This window comes from Zerene cesonia, chromosome 25 (assembly GCF_012273895.1).
Source record: "Zerene cesonia ecotype Mississippi chromosome 25, Zerene_cesonia_1.1, whole genome shotgun sequence".
Taxonomy (NCBI): Eukaryota; Metazoa; Arthropoda; class Insecta; order Lepidoptera; family Pieridae; genus Zerene; species Zerene cesonia.
In genome coordinates, this window is record NC_052126.1 from 798706 (window position 1) to 821675 (window position 22970).

At 33.5% G+C, this 22970-nt stretch overlaps 1 protein-coding gene across 4 annotated transcripts in view; it reads right to left on the reverse strand.

Annotated features, from left to right (window-relative positions):
• LOC119836773 (protein madd-4) overlaps positions 1-22970 on the reverse strand; it is a 97573-nt gene that overhangs the window by 53963 nt on the left and 20640 nt on the right. For all 4 annotated transcript variants that reach the window (XM_038362234.1, XM_038362236.1, XM_038362235.1 and 1 more), the window contains exons 2-5: positions 19477-19575; positions 10284-10427; positions 5354-5536; positions 3704-3820 (exon numbers count right to left, since the gene is read on the reverse strand). In XM_038362234.1, coding sequence (XP_038218162.1) covers positions 3704-3820; positions 5354-5536; positions 10284-10427; positions 19477-19575 — 543 coding nt within the window. The remainder of the gene's footprint in view (positions 1-3703; positions 3821-5353; positions 5537-10283; positions 10428-19476; positions 19576-22970) is intronic.

The window sequence follows — 22970 nt, forward strand, 5'->3', positions numbered from 1 at the left end:
TTACTGTTTTTGACGATTCTAAAGTGACACACGGTTCGTGGAATTGTTAGCAGTTTTTTAGGTACTTTTGTGTAAAATATGTAGTTTATTAACTATTGGTGTTATATGTGTGTATTTGTATTGAATAAAACATAAAACCTAGAATATATTTGCATATTATCTACTTTATTTTATTTCCCGATAAGAATCAAATCTTATGAGAGCATGGTTATTGCTTTTTTTCGTTACGTTTCTCGTGAATAATTTATGGTATTGAAATTGATTTCTGTTTATTTTTCTGTATAAAATCTTGAGGATAAAGCAATTATTACCAAAATCGATTGTGTTTATTAAACCTTGTGACATTCTTGGTTATATAACTGAATACAAAATTAATTGGACATGCTCTGCGTCTGCACAAAATGACATTCAATGTAATTCACCTGATTATAACCTCTGATTCACTTCAAAGGAGTCTCTTAGTAAACACCCCCATTCACTGTTCACCGTTCTAAGAAGCTATGTGTACAGAAATTACTGTAAAGATCGAGCTGTCAAAGGAATGAAAGCAGGATGATATTGCGAATAGAATTCAAAGTATGTATTTATTGAAAATGAGGATTAATCCTCGGTCATGATTTACATTTCTCACGTTTTTCAGTTTTTGTTTATTAAGTGTTTCTGTTATAAGCCGAAGAAATGATAACACATTTCTTTTTATTATTTTAAATGTATGGCTATAAAATTTGGCTATCAAAGGTTGGAAAGACGGAATTGAATAGGCACCGAAACACGTCTATTTTGAAATAGACCCAAAGCGTGCTTTTTCGAACATTTATTGCAATCATAAAATTGCATCATTTGTAGTAAACAACCATAAGAGACCTAGGCCGCCAAAATCTACCCGCGCTTAGTGAAAAACCCTACAGAATAAATATCAGGTGAAATATACACGAAATATCTTTTCCCAAAGTTTCAAAGAAAAGTAAAACGGACGGACAAAATATACACGTAACGCCAATAAAATCATCAATAAATTTTAAACCCTAAACAATAAATTAATTTTACCAAAAATGTATATACTCTTTAAACATCAATGTGGTTTATTCTAATTCTATAAATATATGTTTACTAGCTGTAACACTAGGCATTTGCAAGTGGTGCCCAGATAGTCTATGTGCTAATCCAGGCCACGATCTATCTCTGTACCAAATTTCATATAGATACTATAATCTGTTTTCGTTCCATCCATACTTAGAAACTTCCACGATCATAATATTAATAAGAATAAGGATGAAGCTATTATCGCGTGTACGTATTTTAGTGTTTCTTTTAATAGTTGATTTTCCATTACGCTGCAGATTTGCGAAATTGTATGCTCAATCGCTATACGTGCAGTGGAAAGCAGGTGAGAGTCGTTACAGCGAGAAAGCGATTGTCTGTGGGCGTATACGAAATGCTGTTTTCGAAGCATTTTCTAGAAGAAGTGGTAGGTGACAGGTGTACGCTTGGAGCTAATTTTGGGGCGCTTGTTCGATTTGTTTTATAAGATAATTTTCTTTCTTTTATATGTAGTTATTGTGATGATTTTCAATAAGTTATTCAGTTCGTCGTAAATATATACAAACAGGATTAATTTTGTGTAATTATATAGTAAATTATAAGAAGGAATAATGTATCTATTACAAGTATTTTGCTTATTGAACTTTTAACTAAAGCTTTTGATATATTGATTTATAAAGCAAACAAAAAAATAAAAAATAACGGAAACGGAAGCACCTGTGGGAATCGAGCACGCTTCGGCACGAATTGGGACAGCTAACACCGGGGAAGTACCATACCCCCACAAAAACCGGCGTGAAATAATAGCATGCTATTGTATTTGGTACGGTAAGTGGGGGAGCCGGAGGCCCATGTCCTTTTCCTTACCCTTCCCAGTCCTTTCCTTTATTCCTCTCATCAATCCTTTACTAATCCCCTCCCAATTAAAGTCGGCAATCCATTTGTAGAGGCGAAAGGTCTGCAATTGACCTTACACCTCTCCAAATATCCATGGGCGGTGGTAGTGCTTACCATCATCACCAGCTCCATTGCCGACTATGACATAAAAAAAAAATTCTCTCACTTATTAATCCGTCAAAAAAAAGGGGCCAGAAACTGCTTTTAAAATATTTTATTCCCAGACAAAAGGCCGATTATATACATTTATTTGCAGTCTGCGTTTCCAAAGAGATTTTTATTTAAAACGAATTTACGTTAGACACAAACAAAGCACAAAACTATTCAAATGAAGGCGTACAAGAACTTGAGAGATCTCAACTTTAGATCTCTTTAAGTTTTCCAACAAAACTGATCGGACCCGTGTCAAAGGTAAATCTTTATTCGCTTTTGTTTTCCTTTACTAAACCCTGACATAACTTTTAAGATAATACAAGGGATTTCAGTCATATATATCATATGTTGTAGACTAAAACATCTGGATGTTTATGTATTATTTTATTTTGTTTCTAGCGGGATAAGGTACTCTTGTCCTAATTGCGTCTTCAATACAAAGGGTAAACATTAAGCCCGCGTTTCTTTCTATGTATAAGGGAATTAAAGATTTGATTCTTTTGTATAATATGGCATTTTACGATGTTTTATATACAAACAATTAATAACCTGTACCCAATAAACAAAAATCTTATTTCTAACGATACAGGAGTCGCTTTGGTTGTTCTTTAATCGATATTCAATGATTTCCTACCAATACAAAGTCCCTCACTTCTACAAAGAAATATTACTAGAATTCTTTTTTCTTTTTGTATTCATCAACTACAGATCATATACAAATTTTCCCTCTATATTAGTAAATAATAAACGAGTAAAATGAATATATTTGTTGTATCTATTTCTGTGTTTAATGGTAGGTACTTCGATTTCTAGTGAAAAGTTATTTCAAACCTGGCCTCACAACAATTTTAACATTTAATCTATTTCAAATAATCCAAATAGCGAAAGCATTTCTTTCATTAACGGAATATTTGTTGAAAAAACCATCAGTGCTTATCAAACTGCAAAAAAAAGCGTAGGCGTGATCAAATTTATTTGATCATATAACGGGCTCTGATAAAATATTCAAGGGCCATATCGGAAGTTATTCGAGAGGGTTGCGATGTTTATTTCCCCGAAGCTGGTAAACACTGCGTTTTGTCGTAAACAAGGCCAATTTTAGTGGGTGGGTGTGCCCCAAATTTTCCTAGCACTTGAGGCGTTGTGGATTTAACGATTGGTATACGTCGTGGTTAAATGTATTTGGTTGTTTGACTTGAATCGTCTAGTGGATTGCGATCTTGACGGGTGGAAGATATTGGATTCGTCATACGACGTTTTATGTATTGCTATATATGTCGAACGTTACAGTTTTTAGTAGTAATTACATGCTTTTAATTAAAATAAGTTATTAAATAGACGATTAGCCACTTTAAAGAGAATTAAAGTTTACATTTAGATATAGAATAGATGGAACTTTCGAGAAGGATATCACACAATTATTCGAATTACGAATATTGGATGACAATAAGTATTTATAAATAACATGATATCGCAAAAAGAAGACAAGGGATGCATGAGAACAACATTTATTTTATATGTTATTAAACTAAAAATTTATATAAAGAAGAAGGTGAAAATAACTTACAATATTTATCTCATGAGCTAGTAGAAGCTAGTGTACGAAACATACCTGGCATCTTCCATCAATACACATATCCAAGCTCCCTGGCCTGCAACGAGTCCCATCAGACACCCTGGGCGCCAGGACAGCCACCACCACGCGGTCTTCGTCATCCAAGGTAACAGTCTGTTGGAGATGCAGAATATTATAGAGAGCTCACAGAAAAACAATAAAAACATATTGTTTATAAGTATTAAAAGTTTCATTTTTGTGAATTAGGTTACAAATAAGATAGGTCTTAAAGCATCTACAATATTTTTTAGATGCATATTTCAACAATTTCTATAAACCACTGTATCTAGCATACATAGTGCTCGATGACCTACGGATTTGAGTGGGCCTAAGGCAAAACCTATTTTAATTATATCAATATTTGTAATGCCTTATTATACATGCACAATTTTTGGTATTCAAACGAAGAATAAACACTTTACTGAGAAAGTAGTTATTAATGTAAACTTACAGAAACTAAAGGTTAAGAAAAATATTAAAAGATTTTTAAAAAATTATATCTACAACATTAAAGGTACTATTGAAAAGGCGGGCTACATGAAAAGATTTTAAATATTATAAATTTCATTTTTAAATGTCTCTTCAATGGAAGCCAGCCAAGCCAGTTATAATCATGATTATTTACATCCACCAGAGTAGGTATACTACCTCGTTACTCTCACAAGCAATGCTAATTCGAAATTTCTAGAAAGGGAATTTCGTTAAAATGTAAGAATAAATATTTGAATAGAAGGCGTCTCGTTAAGAAAGGTGCTTGTCTCGAATTTTAACTAATTAACTGAAACATAATCGAGTCAGATGTTGTCGTTTCATTTTTAACCTTGTTTGTGTCAGTTAAGGTTCTTGTTTGTGTGACAAATTCATTTGTTAAATACGGAATCTGCGACTTCTTGGTATATGGCAAACTATTAGCTGTTTATTTGGATTTTACATTCCGACATTAGAATTACAAAGACAATTTTGATGTTTAGCAAGCACAATTAATAAGAGCCTGCGTCACGCTGAGGGAATTGTGTTTAATTTATAAATAGACAGTGTAAATTTTAATTATAGAATTGTATCTTATACAATTGACCGCCTCCTTGGTACAGTGGTTAACGCGTGAGCGTAGAACCGAGGGGTCCTGGGTTCAATTCCCGGTGGGGACGCACAAAAAAAAAAATGTCTCGGTCTGTCAGGACACAGAAGGCTGATCACCTACTTGTCTCTAAAGAAAATCGATCAGTGAAACGGATGTACATCATCTGCCCCATACCCCACTAGGGGACACGGGACTTCACTTATCTTATACAATAATATTAATTAATGTTATTGACATGCATAAAACGCAGAGCTGATTGATTGATCTATCAATGCACAGCCCAAACTACTGCATTGATGCACTAAGAAAGAATTTCACCAAATTCTGTCCTAGCGGGTATAAACCTTAAAATAACTCCATACTACTTTAATATTACTACAAATATGCTTTTGTTTGTTTGTCTTTATTTTACGCCTCAACTAGCGATTTTACGATGTCATGTTTATGTCTGGAGATTAAGAGGAGTTAAAGAAAATGATAAAGGCTACTTTTAACCGTGGTGAAATTTCTCATTCCCATAGCAATTTTAAGCATGCGATGCTTTAAATGCAAAATCTGATTCTTACCGGTTCAGGCTTCAAGCCAGAGTGCTGTGGTGTACCCCTACAGGTCAATGCGCAAGGTTCAGCGTCATCTCTGTGAGCTCGCCAGTGGAACAGCTCTCCACCATACGGAGTGCTGTCGTGGGCACTGCACTGCTGTTCCCTCCAGATGTCCTCCTCTAGTAGAGACACGTTGGCGCGACAGGGCTGCGAAATTGTTTTGGATTTAATAGGACTAGGCAAATTGAGGCAAGATTAGGGAATTGGGGAAGGTAAATGATTATTATAATGTGATGATTAGAGAGTTTGATTCGAACATTTGCTTTGAGTGGTTATAGATAAAATTATATGAGTTTTAATTTTTGTGTATACAGATAAATAGTTTGTTTGATGCCATTTTAGACATTAAATTATATAGGTTGTAGGTGAATTTTTTTTGTCAATGCATTATATTCCAAATACAAAATGAATACAGAATGACTTTTTAATGCATACTGTTATGTTCAAAGGGTGAATTTGACGCATATCGAGATAAATAAATATATATAGAATTTTATTGTATTGGATTTTATGCGAGTATCCTAAATTTTGGAAATTAAATACTTGTTAAAGAATTATAATTTGAATTAATCGCATTTCAAATCCGTTAAACAGTATTTAATTTCTAAACCATAGTTTATTTAAACAATATCCGTCTCATTCCATTCAACAACCTCAAAGGCTTAAAGTAGGTTGGTTAACTAATAGATTAAACCAGTAACACTTATTCGGCTTACGAATGAAACCCCGGTCTCCTGAATTACACGGGGCTTAACTGGATCAAAACGCTTTGAAATCGAGAACCAGCTTTTTGGTCGTGTCAAATTGTATCACATATTATGATTATGGCGTCCTTAACGTTTGGATTATGCAAATATAGATCTAATTTTTAACATGCTTATATTGGATTTACCTGTATCGCCTTTGTAGGTACCGCCCCCATGATATTACCCTATTATATCCTATATATGTTGATAAGATATAAGGCATTATAACTATCATACTTTCATTCATAACAATTGTTCCGTCTAAATTCGTACCCTCTGCGATGGAAGTAGCTATGAAGCATTCGTCACAGCCAAGAGTATTGTTCAAAGTCCATTTGCATAGAGAAATCCTATAAATAAAATAGCAGAGCTCGTTGAAGAAACAAAGCATGCGCCAATCAGATTTAAAAGCGTCAGCAGTCAATAAAGTGGGGGCAAATAACATTTCTTATTGTCATTCATTCGGCGTCGAAGCCTCGCTCCCTGACCCCACTGATTCACCCAAAACGCAAGAGGTTATATGACGCTGTTTTTATTACATATTAAATGAATTGTTTATTGATAGTATTTTCTTGTGTTTGATTTTACGTGAGTATTATACATTTAGAAATTATAAAAATTTTAACGGTCACGGGGAGACTGGCCAGACTCGCTGTAAAGTGTTCGAAACGTCGGGTTATAATATAATGAATAAATCGCGTTTAAAATCCGTTAAAAAGTTTTTAATTTCTAAATGGTTTAATTTATTATGCGTAAGTAAATCTGTGACGAGTATGGTGCGATTTGTTTGCAACTGTTTATTATTTACAGCATTAGTATTAATTTAATTTAATATGCCAATTAATAAATGATAAATTATATATATTATGCTATATGCATTTATTATGCAATTTTATATAAACGTTATCATTAGTTGAAATAAGTAAGTGCAATGTAGTAAAACGAATTATTGATATCTAAATGGCAAATATACGCTGTAAATTCTTTCTTTAATAATTTATTTAAATGCGTCTATTATAAATAAATTTAATTTACTTTACAAAAAAAAGTATCACACATCCGACTTAAATATTAAATATTAAGTCAGCTTGTATACAAATTATAATAATGAAAATAAAATGATCGCCATATAACCCCAGCTATATAACCTTCACTGTTCCTCGCTAGGGAATTCGCACCGATTAAAGTCAAAAGTAGCTCTTTCTGCTATAGAAGCTTTGTGCTGCGATTTGGTTCATTTTAATAACTGCTCGTTTTAATATAAATACGGAATGTCTGTTATATTTTCGAGGATTATTGATTAGTTTACGTTACTCGCAGTGAGAGAGGTCTGTTATCAAATTGTACGGACAAAATATATTTTAAAACAGTAGCTGTTTAGTTTCACTTTAATTCTATTAGAAAGAAAACGTGGAACTATGAATGCAATTATATATTAATTGTAATTATAAATTATCAACTATATAAATATACTAGCTGACCCGGCAGACGCTGTTGTGCCTTACTCTTATCATTCAGGGGTATGAAAAATAGACGTTGGTCAATTTTCAGACCTGCCCGATATGTACACACAATTTCACGAGAATCGGTTCAGCCGTTTTGGATGTAGTTTAAAAAATTAAGCATACATAAAGAAATAGGGACAGAGAAAGCGATTTTATACTATTTAGTGATTGTCACTACATAGTATAAAACAAATTCACTTTCTCTGTCCCTATGTATCTATGTATGCTTAAATATTTAAACGCAAGAGACTTTGGTGGGGTTTCTTTTAATAGATAGTGATTCAAGAGGAAGGTTTATATTAAACTATTGCGAATTTAACGCGTGCGAAGCCGCGGGCAAAAGCTAGTTATTAATATATCAGTTTTAATATCGTAACTAAAATCAATACAGCGAACAAAAAGTACTCCACAGAGAATAATTGACCAATTGCGAAGTTGGCCATTGCAGTTATTGAATAATTTAATGGAAACTTCTAGTGCGACGCAAAATAGGTTTTGGTTCGTATAATTAGATGGCCTATTACAGACCACTTCGCTAACAATTCAATAGAGAGTTAGACCCGGGTGTGACGAAAGTTTTTAACGTAGTTAACCATAATATTTTGCATGTGTATCTTTATAGATACTGGCATTGTTTTTAAATAATATATTAGACTACAGTTTGATGACTTGTCATAGTGTGGGGTAATTTGTGACTTGATCATTAAATGTCTTCTTGTCTTTTTAAGGATTTTGCGAGATAATTTTTTTCTATGTGATAGGGGGTAACTGAACTGATGGTTCGCCTGATGGTAAACGATCACCATCGCCCATGAATATTCGCAGAGGCACAGACGAATGCGCTGCCCGCTTTTAAGGGGTAACATATAAGGAAAGGATTGATGACTGGAAAGGATTAGGAAGGGTGAGGAGAAGGAATAGGCCTATAAATAACTATGCTGTATAAGACTATAATTCTAACACTATGCTTTTAGGTATATATATATATATATATATATATATATATATATATAATTTATTCTTTAGTCATATCTATAGTAAATAAAATAAACTCATTAAATTTGTTAAAAAAAATAATTGACTCCGTTTAAAACTACAGCTACAAAGGAACCATAGTTTCAAATGTCATTCAATCATCATCATCTTTCAGTATATTGGTACTAGCTTTTTCCCGAGGCTTCGCACGCACTAAATTCGTTAATAGATTTCATTATGAATACAAACCTCCCTCTTGAATCACTATCTATTAATTGAAAACCCTATCAACTGCGTAGTTTTAAAGATTTAAGCATCCATAGGGACAAACGCAGGAAGCGACTTAGCTTTATACTATAGTTATAAGTTAAAGAGAAAGTACAATCAAACATTGAAAAATTATCATACTATATACGTATTTTAACACATTGTGTATTATATAAAAATGCTTACAACGCGTCACAGAAATTTCACAACGCGTGGACACAGAAGGTTCTCAACACGATATACTCTACACTTATTATAGCTCTAGTGAAACCGGTGTCCGAAGCTCGTGTCTTATGTTCGTTCTAGACAGGTTATTTATAGGAAAAAAGTATGGGGTCATCGTGATGGGGTAGATGAAAACACATCTGTTTCACTTATCGATTTCTTGTTCCATTGATCAGTACAACAAATTTCTGTTACTTTCTAGCAGACAATCACACCCACCCTTCGATTTAAAGGTAATCCTACTAATATTATAAATGAAGAAAAAGAAAGTTTGTAAGTATGTGTGTGTGTTTGTCGATCTTTCACGCAAAAACTACTGAACCGATTGCAATAACATATAGGCAACTTTTTATTCCGATATTCCTACGGGATACGGGCATACACGGGTGAAACCGCGGGGCAGCTAACAGCTATATATAACGCAGAAAGAGCGATGGTATTAATGTATGGATATAGTGTAATAAACAATATTCTGCGATTAATGGTTATTTCCAATTGCAACCCAAGACACTCATAGATTTTATGAGAGCACTAAGTTTTGTGCTTCAGCGAAACCAGACGTTAATAAATTTAGAAATACTGCGCCAATATTGCTATTTAATATTGCCTTTGATGTGATTAATAAGGTATTTATTATTATGCGTTATGTAACTATTTTGTCAATTTTTGGAAGCAGGTTACAAAGAAATGCCCATTTCTGTGTTTGTTTATATAATTATACCAACGAGACCCTTAGAGCCTTTGTGAATGAGAATTAAGGATTATGTAATGGCTGACAAGTATAAAAATTAAACAGTGAGAATAAAAAAAAATAGTTTTTTAAATATAGAGTATATATTCACCCTGTAAAACGAACTAATAGAAGGCATTTAGAAATTAAACACTTTTTAACGGATTTAAAACGCGATTTATTCATTATATTATTAACCCGACGTTTCGAACACTTTACAGCGAGCGTGGTCACAGGGAGACTGATATAATGAATGAATCGCGTTTAAAATCCGTTAAAAAGTTTTTGATTTCTAAATGTATAATACTCGCGTATAATCAAACGCAAGAAAATACTAATAGATGCAAAATGTAAATCAAATGACGCGCGTGCAAACTCCACATCGAAAGAATTCTCTTTCAGTTCTCAAATATTCATGTTTCCTTTAACTTTGGTTGGAACCTCACCTGCATATTACATATCTTGTAACGCACCGGCTCCCCCCTACAACCTACGGGGGAGGAGCACGTCCGCAGCTGACGAGAGACGCCACCGTCACAGGTCCGGGAGCAGAGTGACCATTCGCTCCATTGCGACCATCCTGCGCGGTCCTGGAATGATTTAGTTAGTTAGTATGATGCTAGAGGTATGCTGCATGTTTAAATAAAAAGTATGGCTAAAACAAATAATTTCAATATACGCTTTAATGATGGAATCAACTAAATTGTCTCACTTGCTCGCAGAGTATACGTAGCAATCAGGATAATAAGATATGCTCGTGAAATTATTGTCATATACTCGTGTAAATATTGTCGCCGATCCTTGATAAGATCTGTTTAAATTAGGCAAAAATCGAGCCTAAAGGAGTCAGTATGTACAAACATACAAGGGAAACTCATTAGTGTGTTAAAAATAGTAACAAATCAGCGCCATACTGTGACGCCGTAACTGCTTATTCAAATGATTTAATAATTATGTAAGGTAAGCCTGTAAGTAATAATGTTTGTAATGAAATTTCATATAAAAATCATGAATCGGGCAAAATGAAACGAAACTCTTATGATATACAAAATGTACTTCGAAGTTAATTGTATTTTTAAACCGACTTCCAAAAACGAAAAGGGGTCTTATTAATAACAAAGTAAAAATTATAATAGTTATATTGCTTACTATTTTTAAAAAGATGAGATGACATGTGTTTTCATTACGAATATATTTTTTTTTGTGTTTCCCACCTTATGTTTACTGGCTGGAACAATTATGATTCTTTTTTATTTGAAAGCTGGTGTCTTCCATGTGGACCCACTTAACTGTCTAGTTCTGACAATTTGAATGTGGTTTAATTTTTTGTTAAAATATTAGTATTATTAGACAAAGAGAACAACTTGGAAACATAATCACTTGCTATTATATAGACAGAGACAGATATATTTGCTATTTTCATATCGACTCATTACAAAATACCCTCTAAATACTTTTATAACATTTTTATCAAAAAAAAATAACAAACAATGGAACGAAAAATAACAATACTACAGTCCGCTTACAAAATGTTGTACTTCGCTTCACTCACCTAGATAAAATTATCTACATTGTCTGAAATCTGGGCTAATCTAGCATTATTCAGGAGTTGGCTAGGTCCCAAAAGATACTGTTGTTTATTATAAAATAACTTGTGAAAGCGAACTTTAAATGTGTAATGATATTTTTTTCGGTTGATTATCCAATTGGAACGTTCAAATGGGTATTCAATAAAAACTAGCGTTTTTTAATGTAATTTAGATAACGTTTGGTTATTAAAGGAGTTCAGATAGAATATTGTGTTTTTTTTTCTTTTTAATCTGTTGTGATGTTGCTGTATTTTTTGTAAACCGCTATATTCGTTTATTTAATTTAAAATATTGAATTACATTACTGTGGAATGAAATTAATAAAAATGTATGATGTTAAAATAAAGTATTTATATATACACTGAAAAAGATAACCCCTAGGGGTTTTCATACAAGTAAAGTAACACAAGCTGAAAAAAAATTATGTAATTTTTGTCTGACCTGTAATTTTGTGTGGATGTGTATGGATTAAAAATGACGTTTTCGAATACATGGTAACTTTTGATCGCATTAATGATCTTACATATTTAAACTACGAAGAGATGTACAACGAACTATCAATCCGAATCTATTTATTTTGGGATATTGAAACTATTGGTTAATTCCAAGAACATTGCATAGCCAACTTCTTGACAACTATAATTTGTGTCAATTCTGATCGGGTCCCACCTCAGTTCTCCGCCTATATTTTTAAAGAAAAAGAGAGGCAGCTTTCTATCCTTAATATGAACTAAGCATCATAATTTCAGATAGGTATTTATATTTTGAACGATGTAAGATTTTTGTCACGTATTCGTTTTGCATGTTACTGACCAGAATAACAATTATTCTTACAAAATAAACTATATCGTAATGCATTTGCGGCTTTATTGTTTTGTATTAAGGTAACTTTTGGTTTGGAAACATGCTTGAATATTATGTAGATGTGTAATATATGGGGTAAAATATGGTTTTGGGATAGCATCTATTTATCGCCGTTTAAAAGACTTTCTTGGGGCGAAATTGTAATATGTTTCTGTTGGTGTTTGTTTTTTTTAACTGACGTTCAGAAAGGCTAAGGAGGATCTCATTTTGAATGGATTTCTTTGTTTGTTTTGTTACTCGATAAATACCTGATTGTTTTTGTGTTTGATAAGATATTGTTGTCATTTGATCAACTATGTGCTGAATGTGGGATGTGAATGGATGTGTTTATTGTGTGTATAATTTTTTTTAGAATGGTTATCATCCAGAGAATGATTCGTAAAACGTACTTCTTATTAATTTGTTTATTGAATGATGGTTACTGTTTCAGTTATATAGTCTTGAAATAATGCATTAGTGTGTTTTTCGAAATGGTGATTTTCTTCCTACCAGGGATAAGATCCTCCGTGAAAGATATTACGTTAGCACATATATTTAAATGAATCCACGATCATTTAACTCGAATAACGTTTCTCAAAGTGATGTACGGGAGAAAACAGTAATTTATAAGCCAGTGTTATCTCAAACTCAACGGAATCTGTGAAACGCTTGATGCAATTTATATAAGCACACGGGGAATGGAAAAATCGAGAAAAATTAACTTTCAGTGTTGCGAGTGATTTTTGTTTATTATCGACGATTGTGCATGATAAAATGTACGTTAATGTGGTGGCATTAAGTTCAAAGTAATTTAAAGTAGGTTATTTGTCAATGTATGTAATAGGTATGTAGAATTGATGTGTTGTGTTTTTAATACAGATTTGCCCTCATATGTCTATTAACATTAAGATTAAATTCAGTTAAACAAATAGACTTAAATTATATAATAAATTCTACAAAAAAGAATCTGTGTCGAATAATATAGACTCAACTTGGTTTCAATTAGTTTTAATTTATCTTATGTGTAAATAATTAATCGAAACCCTGAACAAACGGATTTCTCAGGCGCGTTATATTTTAGTGCGTGCTTGCACCCTTATGCACTTCCAAAATTTGCTACAGCTTTATCGACATCGTGTCATTTTCATCGATATGATATACATCGACCCATCAACAGCACTATTGTTGGAGGGGAATGTTCAGTCTGATGTTATCCAATTACTCTGCTCTTCATTTTGCTTTATTATTTTTAAATGTCATCTTTTCCAACTTTTGACTCGGATTTATTATTCCGGTAACTGTTCACTTGTTGTGTCGTTCGGTTGTTTATTCTTGCTATTTTTTGTTGTATTTTATGTAATATTTTGTACATTTATTTGATAGATAGATAGATAGTTTATACTATATTTCTCATATTTATATAACTTTACGTGTAAAGAATATTTTGGATATTTATTTGATAGATAGATAGATAGATAAATAGATAGATTTTAACTATATTTCTCATATTTATATAACTACAAAAATAAATTAATGCTACTAATATTATTAACGCGAAAGTTTGTAAGTATGGATGGATGTGTGGATGTTTATTACTCTGTCATGCGAAAACAGTCTGCATGCAATTTCGTACAGAGATAGATTATAGTCTGAATAAGCAAATAGGCAACTATTTGTCTGAGTACAATGCGAGTGACGCTGCGGGTTACAGCTAGTGAGAATTGATAGCAGATCTTATCAATAGTGTATAATCATATATTTGGATAAACATAAATAGCCGGCATGATCTAAAGTTTTCGTGGTTCGGGTTCGGGTTCTCAAGTTCTCATGTATAAAATTTCACCCCCTTTATTATTCCCTTCGAGGTAGAATTTATCTAAATCCTTACTGAGCTGATGACTATAGCATAGTGGCTAACTGTATGCTAAATTTCTGCCCGATCGGTTCAGTAGTTTGGGTTGTCCGTTGATAGATCAGTCAGTCATCTTTGCGTTTTATATATTACTAGCTGCGCCCCGCGGTTTCACCTGAGTAAATCCGTATCCTGCAGGAATATCGGGATAAAAACTTGACTATAATATGTTATTCCAGTTGTCCAACAGTCTACATACCAAATTTCATTGCAATCGGTTCAGTAGTTTTTGCGTGAACAAAGTAACAAACACAGACACATCCTTACAAACTTTCGCATTTATAATATTAGTAGGATTAGTAGGACAAGCTGTTGCTCGCAGCTTAACCGCGCAATCTTAATAAATTTTCATGTTACAAACTTTCATTCACATCCCTTTGTGAGTAGGATTTATCAAAATCTTTTCTTATCGGATGCCTAAGTCATAACATGTATCTGCATGACAAATTTCAGCCCGATCCATCCAGTGGTTTGGGATGTGCGTTGATAGATCACTATGTCAGTCAGTCAGTCACCTTTAAGTTATATGTATAGATAGAAGAAGATATAAGAATTAAAAAAAGGATCTTTAGTAAATAATAAATAACGCTATTTGATCTCATTTCGGTATTACAAATAGATAGTTATAAATATATTATTTTCATCCATATAGCACCTGAAAAAAGCATTTATAATTAACAAAAATAAAACATATTACGCCGCCTTACATCATCATCAGCCCATATATATTCCCACTGCTGGGACACAGGCCTCCTATGAGGGTTCTGGCCATAATCCACCACGCTGGCCAAGTGCGGGTTGGCAGATGTCACATGTCGTCGAACTTTTTATTCTTGGACATGCCGGTTTCCTCACGATGTTTTCCTTCACCGTTTTTTAAGCAGTGGTGATGTTATCCACATGTGCAGATAAATTGAAAAATCAATTTATTTCCTGCACGCTCCGCCCGGTCTCGAACCCCGACTTATCGATTTTGAAGTCCGAGGTTCTCACCACTGAGCCACCACTGCTTACAATTACAATGTAATTAGAATTTTAAACTCTTTAAACGGGCAATTAGGTGCACTCAACACTCCACAGAAATCGCAGTCAAAAACTGGGTGACGCGACATTTCCGTCACTTAACCTCTTTGCCATTTCTATGCGATGTCACCTAACTATACCTACGCTGAAATTCATAACTACATATATTTTAAGGGAAACAAGCGTATCTAATCCTATCCTACTAATATTGTAAATGCGAAAGTTTGTAAGGATGTGTGTGTGTTTGTTGCTCTTTCACGCAAAAACTACTGAAACGATTGCAATAAAATTTGGTACGTAGACAGCTGGACAACGGGAATAACATATAGGCAACTTTTTATCCCGATATTCCTCCGGGATACGGACTTACGCGGGTGAAACAGCGGGGCGCAGCTAGTGTTTTATAATAAGGTGTTATTTTACATCCTATGTGGGCGCCTTTAATACTCGTATTTGATAACGTATTTGGTATTTTTAATTTATAGAAATTAACGAATAAAAACTACGCTTGCATAATTATTTTAACATTTTCCTTATAGTTTTTCAGTTGAATTGAAATATATTCCATAAATTCGTCTTGTGAACATTATAGCTCATATAACAAGAATTTATAATTTAAAGGTATTATATAGTTGTTTATTCTTTATAGTTATTATATAACACACAATAAACATTCAAGCTAAACCAAAATCAAACCATTAAAAGTCCCACATTGCAAATTATATAAAACACAGTCCCCGCTGTTCCCTTTAAATTTCTAGCTAGTGAATATAAATTTTCACAGTCGAAAATCTCGGAGAAAGCGTTCAGAATATCGCATTCATTTTTACATTTTTAAGTTTAACAAAAGCCACGGACAGCAAGCAATATAATGAATAGGTAGGGGCCGTAATTTTTGTTTGTGAATTTTTACTGTCGCGTTATGCACGTACGTTGTTATGTGTTTGGTTCCGAATACTTTGCGTTTGTTTTGATGTAACTGCTATAACACCTGTTATTGGTTATGAATATGATTTTCACGTAGATGAAATGAATCATCATTTTATTTTTTTATTTTTATTTATTTATTTATCCAAATCACATGCCATTACAGGTTAACCCAATGCGATAGCGACTTACATCGAAAAAAAAACTTACAACTAAACCTACGTAATTACCTAATAATGATTATAACATATTATATATCATGTGTATTGTACTAATATGTGTTTTAATGTAAGGAAACAATTGGCTTAGTGCGGCAGCAGAAACATTCACCTATTTTTACTGATATATTTTGCATGGTATAACTTATTTTTAAGAAACTTTTATATATGTGTGCATCCTTTTTGGTGACGATAAAATTTTTTGTTATTATTATTAATTACGATAGTGTTGTAAACTCATAAGAATTGTAGCTCTTGCAAAAGGGTTTTACCTTACTTTAGTTTTACCGGATCCTAGTATGGGGTTCAATGCTATATATGTAAAAATCTATATTATGTAAAAATGTCACAAATAAAGAAATTTTTATTTTTTTATTTTTTTATTTTATCTTGTAGCAAGCACAGTGTTATTATTGGAAATGCATCTTGCTTACTGATAATAATAAATGAAGACAAAAATGCAATATAACGATTTAATGCCATCATTAATAAACATTGCAATATTTCGCATCTGCATTTCCTTTACTTTTAAACATATGTATTTCATGAAAATTTCCATATCATTCAGGTTTCTGTTTGATGCGACACACGGAGGTGTGTTATATCATGTAATGTCGTCCCAATTAATATTTAATTAGCGAGCATTTAATTTGTATACTCGCATCACATGATTTCATTGAATTTGATTCATGAAGGGGACTCTTTAAAAGATATAATATATATCTGAGCGTGTTAATTAACTAATTGAATATAGGTAGAAAACATAAGTTGAATGAAGTCCTATTGAATTGCTTGGCTCTCAGGTAAAAAGTCGTATTTGCTCTAATGTAAATAATAATAATTTGTATGAAATATTTGTGTACTTCATACTAAAATTATAAATGTAAAAGTTTAACCACGCTGAAACAACATGGATTTTGATGAAACTTGGTATACAGACAGGGTATGAACTGACTTGGGTGATAGGATACTTTGTATCCCGATTAAACGCTCCCTTGGGATAAAACAGGAATCTTGATATCCGAGCGGAGCTGGGACTAGCATCTCGTGGTTAATAATATTCGCAGAGTAAATAGTATTAAGAGGCTAAAGCCTCGTAACTAAAGTTAACTATTGCACATATCTGTGTAACTGAATATTAATGCTATATTTTCAATACAATGTAGATAAGTCAGCTACACATGCACCAGAAACCTTATTATTGTATTCACTAATAAATGGCCGAAAACGTATAACGAATTTCAGTCGCTACGAAACTTTACCATTCCTCATAATATAACTTTGTCCCACATTCCTTAACAACTGCTTTTATTCCCGCTAAAATGTATTGTTTCGAAGCTGAATGTTATTTTTATAAAAACGTATTCTTACAAACAACGTTGCTTTTCTAACGGAGGGATGGATACGTCTTAAGGCGGATTTTTGTTTTCATTCTGTTGTGTAATCATACATGTAAATAAAATACAAGCGTTTCTATGGTAACTGCTAGTTTATTTGCGACGTAATAGAACTCTTTTAAACGATTGACGGACGATTGATATTTATTTTCTATTATAATTTTTATTCTATTATAATTTAGGTTCAAATTTCAATGTTTCTCTTATTGTTCACTTAGAGGTTGTATTCAAAGACAAATAAATTATATTTTAAAAACGCACCAATGAAAATACCTTCTACCTGACCTTTCAGAAGATGCTTCTGAAAAGTGATACACGATTGGAAATATTGAATATATGTACCGAAAATTGAACGAAATGAAATTTGGTTCGCTTCTCATTATAAATGCAAGTCATCCCAAATGTGACGTCACTTTAAGTACCGAATGAAGATAAACAAGCCTCCACATTATCGCGAAGCGCCAACCGGGGGTAAAAATAGACTGCGCTGCTTAGTTTGAATTTACAATCAGTGTAGCCAGCAAAGGGTTTACTGTGGTACTAGTTATAAGCTGGTATTTGAATTGGTAATAAGTTCTTATTTCTAGTTATATATCGTTGTTAATATTGCTTATTTCATGTAAAGAGAATATTGTTTTAGGTGTAGCCCCAAATTAGGAATTAGTGAAGTTCTAAATTTAAGACATTCCAATTTATTGTGACTATAATCTGGTAATTAACATATGTTTTTATGATATTTCGTCGATCATTTTTTAAGTTAAAGTCGTTATTTAGAACAATATATTATGATATATTGTAGGTTATGACCTACCTCGTTTAAAGCGCTTTATATGTACATAGCTTTGTATTTCCTACATCATTACTACCTTTATTTATAAATGATATAAATGAGTTTTAACGTCATCACTTTTTGAAACAATCTACTATTATTCAATCAATTAGCACAGGGCAAATTCAAACGCTTTTTAAATCAAAACATCGACTCGAGTCGCTATCGCAAATGCCTTGTACATCACGCTACGAGCTCAAGTTACAGTGACATATGCAAATTTCAACGCCCATGCGCTACCGAGTTTAATTTATCAACCTCCCACTGTTTTTATTTGTATAACGGCTTCAAATAGCACTTAATCAAGTCGGTGAAGTTCAACACAGAGGAATAAGTGATCAACGCATGTAAGGGTATAATTTGATTATTTTGAATAGCTTCAACTTTCGCTGGCTTTGAAGCCCACACAGAGTATATAGATCTAGAAGAGATGGGAAGAAAGGAGATTTTTTGCGACTCTTTATCTCAATATGTTAAACTGGTAGCATTCTGAATCCACAATCAAAAACAAAATGAAATATAGTCTTAGACACTCACACTTAGCTTTATATGAATTTTACAAATCGACGAAGTCAAATTTTACAAATCGACATTTTCGCATCCTATTCAATACAAACAAATCTTTCCTCTTTATGATATAAGTGTAGATACGTGTCCTTTTTCCCTTTATAATATTAGTGTAGATATTATATACCCTATCCCTTGGTCACAGCATCATCCGTGAACTGCATAAAGTTCCTCAATTACATATCACATTACACACCTACAATAAGACTTACTTAAGAAGTTGATTTTGATATATCTATAGATAATTGCATTACGGGGAAAATAACGAATAATCGAAATTAAGAATATAAATAGTTTATCGTCATCTACGTTACTTGAAATAAGCAGTACTCACCTTTCCATGGTGAGTGGTGTTATCGTGGTATGTGTCAGATAATTCGGGGTCCTCAGTGGATATATCGTGGCCATGTCGGTGGGCGCAGCGGCCAGGTATCTGCAAGAGAGAGAAGTCAAGGTCATTCAGGTAACTTCAGCTTTTATATAATTACTAGCGGTTCACCCGGCTTCGTCCGTGACATGTCTTTTCTATCCTAAGATCCTTCCTTGTGCCTAAACAAAAAAAGTAAAAAAATCAACCGAATTGGTTAAGCCGTTCTTGAGTTTTCGCTAAGCAACTCGTTTACGACGTTTACTCGACGGAGAGGGCTGCAATATTAGTATCAATATGATCGTGATGATTATTCCTTTAACTCCTCGAGGAGCATAGGGCCTCAGTAATTTTTTTTCCAGTATCTTGGGCTTCTATTTTAGCTTCGCGCCATGACAGGCCGGTTTTACTTAGCTCAGCAATAATAGATCTTTTCCAGGAGACAACATCCGACGTAGGGCGTATAAAATGGGTAATCTAGCAATGAGGCAACGAATTATACAAAATGATTACATTGAACAGATATCACAACTTAAATCACATTATACAACGAAATTGAGGAACAGTTCCTAGCTTCGTTGAGAACTTGTCGCGAAGACTCCCAAAGAAAGTGAGCCTTGGTCCGACACGCCTACCCCAGCTAGGCTCTGTTGTAGCATGAAGTTAGGCACAATGAGGCGGCGGTGCCACCATCTACCGGAACTCGTGATTCGTTTCGTTATCGGTCGGTACTAATATCCACCTCCGACATATCCGTCTCCAATATATTTATATTTTATTTATATAGATAAAAAGTCTTTTATTTTTTTCTGTGTTTGTACTACCGTACCCTACTGTACCGTATCCGAACTTATCGTATACCAATAATTATGGTGCTAAAAAGAACAAATTAAATAATCCAAAAATATTATAACAACATATAAACGCTGCGGAGATAATTTTACAATTAGGAAATATCGGTATATTTCCAGTTCATGGGCATAGCATTTAAACAAAGTAAAAACTTTTTGTAGATAAGCTCAATGTTTCCAATCCACGAGTTGAAGTTCGCAATACAGAAAATGCATTAATATTTGCAATCAATATTATTTAATTGTCGCTTGCAGCTATCCTGTCCTATCCTACTATCCTTACTACTTCCTATCTTATCCTGCTATCTTATCCTACTAATATTATAAATGAGAAAGTTTGTAAGGATGTGTGTGTGTTTGTTGCTCTTTCACGTACAAACTACTGAACGAATTGCAATGAAATTTGGTACGTCGACAGCTGGACAACTGGAACAACATATAGGAAACTTTTTATCTCTATATTCCTACTGGATACGGAATTACGCGTGTGCAACCGTAGGGCGCCGCTATTCGTATAATTTTCGACACTTCCCTACAATCTATGCGTTGTAACACACATCGAAATTAGCCAAAAGTCAAACAGCCAGTATCCTAGAGGTATAACTAAATAAACATAAGTCCTTGCGATATCGACCAAACGTTTTGTTAGCCACAAATAGCTGAGGCTAATGTACCCTGTATAATGTACGACGAAACTCATTGGTTCGGATAATGTTCTGTCCGCGGCCACTCTGGGTTCAGTGATAAGATGATAAATTTGTTAGAATACACACTGCATCTGATTAAAAATAAATCATTAAAAATAGTTGTATCGTTGCATCGGTCTTCAAAAATAGAATAGAGCATTTGAAATAGATAACTGCTTTGATTTTACGCGAGTATTATACATTTAGAAATTAAATACTTTTTAACGGATTTTAAACGCGATTTTTTCGTTATAATATTTAAACCGACGTTTCGAACACTTGACAGCAAACGTGGTCACGGGGAGACTAAGATCTTGCGTCTTGAAGGTCACACAACTGTTGTTTGTGAACTACCTGCACCAGATTTCTCCGCAGATGGTATGTTAAGTAATATTCCGTTATTATATATTATTTATAATCCGTTAAAAAGTCTTTCATTTCTAAAAAAGTAGTAGTAAGTAAAAAGTCTTTAATTTATAATATTCGCGTAAAAACAAACATAAGAAAATATAGATAGGCACACTAACGACATCTTTTGGCAACTATACCAACTACATGTATTTAAGTAATGGTCGTTCTTTGTTTCAATAAAAGGTTAGTCGTTGGCTGATCCCGTGCAAACCGATTACTTTTGACGATTACTTTATATGATATACGCCTCTAAATTCTGCAAAAGATTATAAAGCCTCTTCTTCAAAAAACACATGAAAAACATTTTGTGTGAACGCGAGCAAAGCCGCGGGCGGAAAGTTAGTTTATTTATAAAATAAAAGCGTTCTTCGTGTCAGAATGTAAGCTTATAGTGAGGGCGCTATGCGGTTATTGGAGGAGTTTCTTATTAGAAGTTGTTTGAGCTTGGTAATTTAACTAGATATTTATTATTAATGACCCAGTGCTCTGAGAACTCTCGAATGAGTGGCCATGCGGTGCCAGATGTGGTTTCCTCAAGTCGGGTGCTACTACATATGCATGATTGCGGACTACTATTATATAGAAGGCGATTTGAATGAAATTTGATACTGAGATAGTTTGAGACCCGAAATCATAGGATAGTTTAGGTGCCATACAGTCTTAATAAAGTCTTTTGTATGTGGTAGTCGAGCACGCTTCGGCACGAATTAGGCCAGCTTGCACCGGGGAAGTACCACACCCCCACAGAAGACCGACGTGAAATAGCATTCTGCTGTGTTTCGTTCGGTGAGTGGGGGAGCCGGAGGCCCATGTCCTTTTCCTTCCCCTTCCCAGTCCTTTCCTTTATTCCTCTCACCAATCCTTTCTTAATCCCTTCCCAATATAAAGTCGGAAATCCATTTGTAGAGGCGTAAGGTCTATAATCGACTCTACGTCTCTACAAATGTTCATGGGCGGTGGTAGCGCTTACCATCAGGCGTTCTACCAGCTCAATTGCAGACTGTGACATAAAAAAAAAAAAAAGTGTATTTAATAGTGTGATTGTGTGATAGCATACCATCTGTATAGTTAGAGCTGGCTTCGCACGCCCTAATAATTTATAGCATCTAATATTATATAACTTCTATTGTATTTCTATTCAATAAAAGAAAAACTTAAAATAAAGTCTTCATCAAATAAACTGTAAACATTAATCAAACGAAACTTGTACATAATTTTTTCAGTAAATATTCAATTATCGAATTTACATTTTCAACCAAATTAAAAACGTATAATCACTTAAATTTCAATATTTGCGAAGAGCTCTCGATTACATAACAGCTGCCCGTGAATACAGATGTTCAAAAGCTGTTTTTTCGTTTAAAAGTAGTACATTAACATTTATTTATTATTAATACCCACGTATCCGCATTCATTTCGCTCGTTTGTTCTGCTGGTGTGTTAATTAATGAATATAATCAGTTACTAATGCGTTTTTAATTAATTATACATTTTCTATGAAGATTTTGCTTTA